The sequence below is a fragment of the Pyxicephalus adspersus genome, chromosome 2 (assembly GCF_032062135.1).
Source record: "Pyxicephalus adspersus chromosome 2, UCB_Pads_2.0, whole genome shotgun sequence".
Lineage (NCBI taxonomy): Eukaryota > Metazoa > Chordata > Amphibia > Anura > Pyxicephalidae > Pyxicephalus > Pyxicephalus adspersus.
Window position 1 is genome coordinate 115,550,100 of NC_092859.1, and position 9,860 is coordinate 115,559,959.

Here is a 9,860-nt window from a genome sequence, read left to right on the forward strand (position 1 = left end):
CCAGTTATGCAGGGTACTTTTGTTTAAAGCGTACCTAAACTCAGAAATTTCACTTTACATAAAAGAGTAGACAACCCTTTTATGTGAAATAAAAATTCTGTTTCTTTACATTTTTTTAAGTGCAACACCCTTTTTAAAAAAAAAAAAAAAAAAAAAAAGGTGCAGCACTGCCCTCTCATTTTTGAACGCCTAAGCCTACGTCACATATCTCTTGCTCCTTTGCGCCGGGTGCTGCCATCTTTACCTCTTCTTCCTAGTTCTTCTTCCTACATCACCTGACCCAGGCGCGAGATCGGGTAACATAGGTTGGAAAACAACTTGCTGATCTCACTGCGCATGCGTGAGATTAGCAAATTTTTCTCTTTTCACTCCTTCTGCGCATGCCCGAGATCTCAGGGATTGCACAGAAGGAGCACCCAAGAGCCCCCCGGGATGTGTGACATAGGTATTCCGAGAGTTAGTATCGTGAATTAGGGGGCGGTGATGAACCATTTTTTTTTTTTCAAGGCTGTTGCACCTAGAAAAAAAAAATACAGAATTTTCACCTTAAAAAGGGTTGTCTACTTTTTTATGTAAAGTGAAATTTCTGAGATTGGGTACACTTTAAGAAGAAAAGAAAAGTAAAGCAGAAAAACAGGTGGTCAATAATAGTTTCAAAAGTATTTGTAATTATAAAATATTATTTGTTCAGCAATATAAAGACTTTTTTTTTCACCTAAGTCATACAAATACAATACTTTATACATATATCTGAATTTATTTGATAACCCTCCCCTGTCCTTCATGCTTTGCGCATGCGCGTTCTGTCTCGGTTGCCCCGGGGGGGGGGTGACAGTAGCGTCGTGTCTATGGCAGCGGTTGCTTTGCATACGGTAACCAGGAAATCGCAAACAATGGCGGGGGTAAATCTAGGGCCGACAGGCTGATCAGCTAGTGTAGCAGCCAGGAGCAGCGGGCAGAGGACCGGAGAAAGAAGAGATCACGTAAGGTCAGACACCCACATCAGTACCGATCATTATCAATATCGTTCCTTATCAGCACTAACCCTTCCTGTACCCTGCGCAGATTACACACAAGGTGTCGGCTCACATAGGAACGATCCGTGCAGATGATGAGTAGACAGAGCTATGGAAAGTTGTTGTAGCATGAGATAGGATGCAATCTGTTCGGTTGTTGTCTCCTGATAGATGCGTATGGGGATCACAGCACCGGCCAGCCTGAACACAGATGTCAGGGATACATGTATTCTATATGTGCAAGTCATTGATATCTTCAGGATCCAATCTGATCAGAAATATTATTTTACTGGCTTGTATCTCTTAAACTATTAAACATATTTTATCACAAATAATAAATATAGATCCACATGCCGCCTCATCTCTATTCCCTTCAATTCTGCCATCAATTGCCCACCAATCAATAAAACACTGGCATTTATTATTTTCACAATTTCAATCATTTACAATTTCCTTTGGTAAAAACTGATCAGGAAAAGCCACAATTTCTGATAAATATTTGTCTAATCTAATAAACCGTAACATGGATTTTACCAGTGTTACATAGATTGTTATAGAGGTGCCAGTGTGGTGTCAGCTATCCATAGACTAACATGGGAGAACCTGGGTGATCCAACAAACCTACAAAGGATTTCTTAAAAATCAATTGCTAATATTAGCAAATCCAGATCCATTTCAGGTTTGCTAGATCACCAGGTTCCCCCATATTAATGTATCCTCCCCAATAAATCAGACCCATTGTGTCAATCGATATACTTTTGTTTACTAGGGATTTAGATTATGAAATAAATACAAGACATTATTATTTGTGAATGTTCTCAGGTATCCAGGTCATGGCATACTTAGTGATAGTCATATTCTTCCAGGCAGCTTCTGTAAAGAAGCCATTTGGAGTGGTGGTGAAACTTCTTGTTTACTTACAAGTAACAACTTATTTGTAATTCTCATGTTTGCTGCAAATGTTTAATTCAATTTTATGTAAATGACAAGTATTTTGTGTCTAGTATTTATGTTGGGTTGTTCTGTACTTCCAAATTCTATCAATATAGAAAAAACAGAACAGACATGTCTTTGTAATTGGTTTACTTACTGTCTGCAGCCATGTACTCTAACTTATAGTTAGGAATATTTATATACTTATAAATTATTTATTTGTAAATACTTAGTTTGTTCTTTGGTATTTTTTATCCTTTGGTATTTCCTGCTTACTTTGCATTCCACCCATTACCTATATAGTCTCTGTGGTTGCTATGTAAGATGATGCGCTATTATTGCCTTGTCGTCAGTTCTGCCAACCAGGGAAGACATTGTAAATGTAATAATATAGATAATAAATCAGAAGTCAGAGCTGTATTTGTATACATGGGTAAAATCTGTATTTTCTACCAAGGTACCTCTGTGTTGAGCACATTCTTACTTTAAAAATGGAAGAATTGACATTGTATCCCCCGGAAAAATGTAAGGGGTTTAGGGTTGTGTGATAGGATATGCCTGCATGTATTTGTGTGGCTCACACATGACAACGTAGGAGCTGTTTCAATCAACCATGCTGACTTAATATTTGGGAAATTCCATTTGTTTTTTTTGGAAGTTTCCACTCCTGTTGTACTAGCTGGTTGTGGATTGATTGAACCAGCTTTTCATTTCTCTAGTTTGCTATAGATGTTTCCAAAACACACTTTAGTTATCTGAAATGCACAGATTGGACACTATATGGCATGTTTATAAAGCAGCCAATCTGACATTCCCAAAAGGTAAATCTTCCTGGTGCCCCAATACCCCATACCCACACCCTAGCATTTATGTCCATTGGTAGGAGGTCTACTAGTAGTAGAAGATACATTAGCAGATAGTGATATGATTTACAAAGTGTAGAAGTAGACCTGAGTTAAAGGAAAAAGACCGGGATCTCCCTTGGAAATTGTATAGATTGTATACACCTTAAGCTACGTACACACTTCCAATTATTATCGTTGGAAAACGAATGACGAACGATCCTGCACGATATCTACGAACGATCGTATAGCACCGATCCTGCACATAGAGGTAACGACACGATCGTTCGTAGATATTGTACACACAATAGATACGATCGTTTGAGCGATAGAGGAACTATGTGCACGACAGGAAAGTGAACGAAAGGTCGTTCATTACGCATGCTCAGACCATGGACGATCAACGAACGATCGTACACACGAACGATGGTCAACGATCGTCGTCCAATCCGATCCGCTGGTCCGGTCGTTCGTTTCCAACGACTTTCCTTGTTCGTCGGCGTCGTTGGTTACTTTTTTTACGAACGATTTTTGCCCAATCGATCGTTCGTCGTTCGTTCGTCGTTCATTTTGAACGATAAAAATTGGAAGTGTGTACGCACCTTAACACACTAATTAAGATTGGTAATTGCTATGTTAGGTGTAATGCAATATCCCTTCTGCAAGTCTTTATAGGACAGCTAAATACTTCCAAGGGAAGGGAACACAACTGGTGTTAAAGTGGCATATTAATGAAAAGTTTTAATGGCCACTTCTGTTCTGTAATTGTTACATTGTAATTTTTACTATACAAGTGGGGTTCAGATTTTTGTTGTTACACTATTGAATACCCCTGATCTGGGTAAATTGCAGCCTTTAGTAGATTTTGTTGTGTAAACAAATCACTATCATTTCAGTGACTATTGACAACAATTGTCTTACAGGCTGCAGTACAATACATGCAGATACCACAAGTAAATAACTTTGTGTTTGCCTCCATGACTGTTTCAAACAGCTCCACTTGCCTTTGTGTGGTTTATACTAGTTACAGAATGACTGAATTGAAATAGGTAACACTAAGTTGAAATAAACACATTTACTAACAATATGTTTAACCCACTTGTAACCTTTTTTTCTAATATGTCAAAATCACAACTTTATTTTGTAAGTGAACCTCAAGGCTTATACAACTCCGATCCTTTGAGGGACACATACAGGCCAGGATATGGGGTTGCAACTCTATATTATAGTTGGAACTCAATGTAACCTACAATTTACTAAATGTATTAAGCTACATGGATTACAGTTAATTGTGTCCACTATCGTTTTGTATTATTTCTAAAGTTTTGGTACTACAGCCTGGTAACACACACATAACTAAATTCAGCTTTAATTTTAGGGCCATACAAAGCACATACAAAAAAATAAATAATGAAAAACCTTTTCAGCTGCTTTCCAGTTGAACTAAATTAATCTCTCTATACTCCATCGCCTGCAACATTCTAACCCAGTCCTTTGACCATTTGATTGGCCAGGCTGGATTAATGTAACCCCCACACTTGTGCACGGGAGCTCATTTATTCCCAGGCAGTCAGCTATGCTGAAATTGTACACTGAGCTGTGCACCAGCAGAATACAAAATATTTGGCAGCAAAAACAGTGTACTTGTACCTATCTGTACAATTGTAAAACATTGGAATAGAGTAAACCTGCAACAAATGTGGTCAATGGAAGCTTGTGTATAATAAAAAATGCATACGTAGAAGTAGCCTTCAGTGAAAACCATAGATAGCAGCAATCAGTGAATTCAGAAGAAGATGTCTGGGAAGAGTCTGGATTATTGCCATTTAACAAGAGACAAAAACATTCCTACAAACCACTGGATAAAATTCCCCATATACACAAATCCCTGAAAACTGCTGACTGCTCAAAATATAACAAGTCCAGCCCTGTATCTTTTGTTAATCTTCCCCAGTTTATCCCTCATTATGAATTTACTTTGTTTTTCTTCTTTGTTACGAGAAACCGATGTGGAAGTGTTATGACATATGATATAGTAAATTGCTAAGTAAGCACTTCCCCTAGGTTTTGTAGATGTGGAACCTTGAAAGAATGCTCAGTCACAGTTTAACAAAAGTTATGAAATGATTTTGTTACCACTGTAATTTGTGCAAGGATAGTGTTAGTTATTAGTTAACAAAACATCTTCCACAGTACCCCTATCTATACGTTAAGTAAGATTGGGTTATTTCATCTTTTTGTTTTTTTATTACTATCATACTTTGCGTATTGAAAATACCTGCAGTCTATTGTCTCTATACTTGGGCAGCACCTGTTTTCTGACTGTGTAGACCCCACCAGGTGCAGTATCTGTATAGATGTTGTAGGTTCTCCCCGGTTTTCCGAGCAATCCACAAGGACATTGGAAAGCCAAATACTGCTTAATCTAATAAGCCTAGAGCAGTGGTATCCTCAATGCCTTGAAAAATGGGCCAAACAAATGTCTAATAACTGTAGGGACCCTAGCAAAGACAGTAAATGGTCACTAAGTAACCCCTTGTCCCAGAAATTTTCCCAAAGTTGGTTTCGGTGTATAAGGTGGAATAATAGACTCCCCAAATTTTGAAAAGGTTAGCACTTTTTCACCTCCCCTACAGAGGATCCCTAATGTGCAGATGTCTGTATGGGTGAGCAGAATCTGAACTCTCTCACCATGGCTTTATCTTCTGTCAGTGCCACTCCACCACCTGACGGCACCACCATTCAAAGATGGTATTGTCCTCTGTAAGGTGGAATCATCCCGCTTCTGCCACACACAAGAACCAATGAATGTGCTGAATTGCATTGGGATTAAAACCAACATCTAGTTTAGTGTATCTAGTTGAGTGTATAAAAGTGTGTATTCACCCAATTAGGGTACCATAATGATAGTAGCACCATCCAATGATAGCAGGGTGGGGGCTGTCTGAGGGCTGTGTCCACATGGATTAGGATGCTTGTAGACACTTCCAAGAGGCCCTTGTTCTAGGCATTATTAATAATTCCATAAGTACAGCTTTTATGAAATACCAACCCCCAGATTAATAATCACCACAAAATAAGGAGTTCACAGAGACCAAGCTAGGCATGCCTGGGACTTATGGTTCAGCAGAACAGGCTAAATATGGTTTCCAGGCTTTCCTGAGGCCTAGGAGACTAGCTCTTGGTCTCCAAATGCTCACCATAATGATCCAACTACAAATCAGCCAACTACTACTTTATACAGAATAGTATATAAGAAATATAAAGCTTATTAATAAATGGGTTTCAAAATACAGCTCATAGTTCAATCTGAGACACTCTGTCTAGCCTTACCTGAATCCCATGAGTCTTGCAGACACAAAAACCAGACAGTCATGGCAGGTGTTGTGACTAGCGGGTCTGGAAGGATGCTGGTTGTCAAATAAAGAAAATACCTGATAATGGGAACATTATGACCCTAGTCTGCCAGAGTGACAATTTCCAGATAAATGCATTTTAAAAGAAGACAATTTTATATTTAAAGGGAAGATCAGGAATGAGTATTTTCCACAATATCACATTTATTTGTTCCCATAGTTTTATTCAGGCCCTTTGTCTTTTTGCATGTTTGAGTGAATTGAGTGATTGTGGTTTGTTTTAGTAACAGCCTCCAAGCCCAGTAACCATGGTCACAATGTTTAGTGTATGGACTGCAAAAAAGACATTCAGGTTTTGTGATACATGACATATGGGCAGAACTTGTAGAATAGTAGACAAGCCACCTAGAAAAACTGCTGGATTAACTTCTGAATTAGATTTTGGGTAATGTTTGCATTTATTGCTGTTTTCTATAAATTGTACTTTAATTTATCTGCTGATTTGATAAGAAATGCAATATGATGTTTACCTTTTTATTGGTTTATTTGGCTTTCACATTTTTAAGCTTGCATTTCCATATATGGTTGTCGTGGTATTAAACAAAAGATTTGTAAATTCAATTGCATGGAGCTCAATACATGCATGAGGGTGTAGGATGAAGATTTTAGAATTTAATAAAGATAGTGATGTAGTAATGGAGATAAAAAAAATGTCTTAAGCAGGGTGTGGGCTTTGCTGTAGCACATACCAAACTAAACATACTTAACTAAATATATTTATTTTACTAGTTGGTTATTTGGAACATTTGATTGTAAGTTATTTTGACAGATCACAAGGAGGAAAGGTTGACTTCTTTACCTAACATATCTGCCTGTATTTTTATCTAATATTTTATAGCACCTAATTAAATAAAACTAATTAGACCTACATAAAGCCTACTGCAAACTAGTAAACTTGGATTGATGGTAAAGCCCCTTTCACTTGTGGTGAAAAACTGCCCAGTTTGCCAGTCACAGTTGCTATTGCTATACTCACAATAGTGGGTGCCCATCACCCATATTGCCCATCACAAATCAACACGTTTGCGTTTGTTACCTATTGTGTTTGTGGTGGTGGTCCTGTTCGTCCTCAGGAGAAGGAAAACTAACTGCATGGCCAGAAATGACTTCCAGGAATTGTACCATACCTTCTACAGATTACTGGCATTATAAGTGATTGATTATACATGTGTAAATTGGAACAGAAAAAGGAGCCAGGCACAAAAAATTTAAAGTACTGATTTTTTGATAGAGTTTTTTTGTAGCTATATCTACATTTCACTCATCAATAAATATTTTAATGTTTTTTTTTTTTAGTCATACATGATCTTTGTGTATGGTTTTTGACATCCCGATCAAAGTTTACCATGACTACTGAAGTTCAGATTGGTCCATGGAAGCCCCACAGACCACGAGGGCCGATTGCAGCTCTGTACAGCAGCCCAGGACCTAAATATGCACTGCCCGGGAATACAGGTAAATGCTGAAATTAGACAAGGACAATTAATAGTAATTTAGGCCTTGTTAGACTTAGAAACCTAATGAATATTTTTAGAAACATATAGAATATAATAGAAACATAATGAATATTTTTACCGTTGTTAAATGCCTCTAGTTACAATGTATTTTTTGCAGGGTACATCCAACACGATCCTAGTAAATTTAGAGCTCCTGCGTATAGCTTTGGTAGTCGTCGTTTCAAGTTTGTAGATGACTGCTCCCCAGGACCAGGGTATCTGGTGCCAGCAAATATCACCATAAGGGGCAAAGATGGCACACCAGCATATTCAATCTATGGAAGACCCAGGGATCTAAATGCTTTCAGAACTCCAGGACCAGGTAATGATATCAAAATATCCAGTTTGCGAATATAGAGTTTTTTTTTTTTTTTTTATAAATCATCCAAAATCTCCTTTGTGTGTTTCTGTTTACACAGGTAGTTACTCTCCTGAGCGTGCTGGGAAATCTGCTTATCGATCAGCTCCAATATATTCACTAGGGGCAAGAACAAAGACATTTAGCAATGATCAAACACCAGGTAAATGCTAAATGTGTGACATTTTATTACCATTGTGTGCCTGTTGAGATTATGGAGGGAAGTATCTAAAATGTGTCATATGAAATACCATTGCAGAGATTGCTGTACAGAAAACAATATTTAAATCAGACCAATTACCAACCACCCAAATGAACACCAGAAACTCCAAAAGCAATACCTGTTCTTGAATTGGAACCTAAGACTGTTTTGAATGTCCAAACCTAATAAATCAATTCAAGTTTCTTTTGCTGCATTTAGCTTTTGACAGGACAGAAAGGAAGCGTGAATATCCAGGATAACGCAACAAATTCCTGACAAAGGTTCTCACTGTTCCACACTCCACTTTTGAAGTTCTACATTAAAACTTTTGACAGTTGACGATTCGCATGCATGTGGATCTGTTTCGGTGCCTTTGTTTTTTAAGTTGTAGCATGTTTAAGTTTGTCCTAATTGTGTCTTTTTGTTTTTCTGTTAAAATAACATTTGAAAAGAAATATACCTCTTCAACTTAAAAATAATGAAAAAAATCACATTGGCTTTTTTTACATGATGTGTTAGCCTTTGCCTTGCTCACACTGCATTTGAAAAGATCTCTTACACTTTCACCTACCACTTTATATTTAATCAGTCCTACCGAGAAACATTCTTGGGATTATACGGCACATTGGCACCTATCACCCCTTACTATATAGGTTTTATTAAACAAAGTTGCAGCATATGGAATAAAAACACATCAAGCTGATTGTGGTTAAAGATTAGGCTGTGACCTCTTTATTGGATTTAAATTGTTATTAATAAACAGGATTTATTTAGCGCCAACATAATATGTAGAGCTGTACATGAAATAGGGGTTGAAAATGACAGACAGATATAGACAGTGACACAGGAGTAGGGGAGGAGCCTGCCCTGAAGAGCTTACAATCTAGGAGAACTTTAAAAAAAACACAGTTTCATTTTCAAACATACACCAACATTCTATTAATTTTTAATAAACCAAATACACTTAGTTGTTAGGACTCAAGTATAAACCAAACCAACAGTTACTAACAGTACTATCCATGGTGAGAGTGCCCACCCCTGACTATATGACACTCAAAGGGGGAGTAACTTCCCCCATAGTGACGTCATGATACCAGGACTCGCACACTCTCCCACCCCAGGTCTGAGCCTGCGATGAGAGAGAGTGGGCAGGTTGTGTTCAGAGACACAACCCGCCCACCGCCCGAGCCTGCGATTCATACATGAGAATGTCTGAAGTAACTTATTAGCTAACATAGAATAAATGAATGTGCATTTTACTACTTCACCCCTTGGGAGGTTTAGTTAATTTTCTTCTTCATTAAAAAAAAAGCCTCCCAATGCTAGTAGTCTAGCAGAAAAACCATTATTAAGAATTAATGTCAAGGTGGCATTGTATATTCAGCCCCCGCCACGATGATAGCAGTCCTTATGGCCATAACAAAGACTGATGTCTATATTTGGCACCCTATATGCCCAGCACCAACTGGTAATCCACCAACCAGTGTAAACAGTGGGTATACTTTTAGAAAAGTTCAACCCCTTTAAAATATTCACATACTCATACAAAAAAAGTTAAAATAAAAAAATAACATTGTTTTAGCCGTATCTACTATTA

The 9,860-nt window shown here is 37.8% G+C and overlaps 1 protein-coding gene across 1 annotated transcript in view; it reads left to right on the plus strand.

Annotated features, from left to right (window-relative positions):
- Nucleotides 1-831: 831 nt before the first annotated feature.
- CIMAP1B (ciliary microtubule associated protein 1B) overlaps nt 832-9,860 on the plus strand; it is a gene marked incomplete in the record, with an annotated part of 10,458 nt that continues 1,429 nt past the window's right edge. Inside the window, 4 exon segments of the mRNA XM_072402001.1 lie at nt 832-988; nt 7,504-7,662; nt 7,822-8,025; nt 8,123-8,224. Of these exon segments, the coding sequence (XP_072258102.1) occupies nt 7,554-7,662; nt 7,822-8,025; nt 8,123-8,224 (415 nt within the window).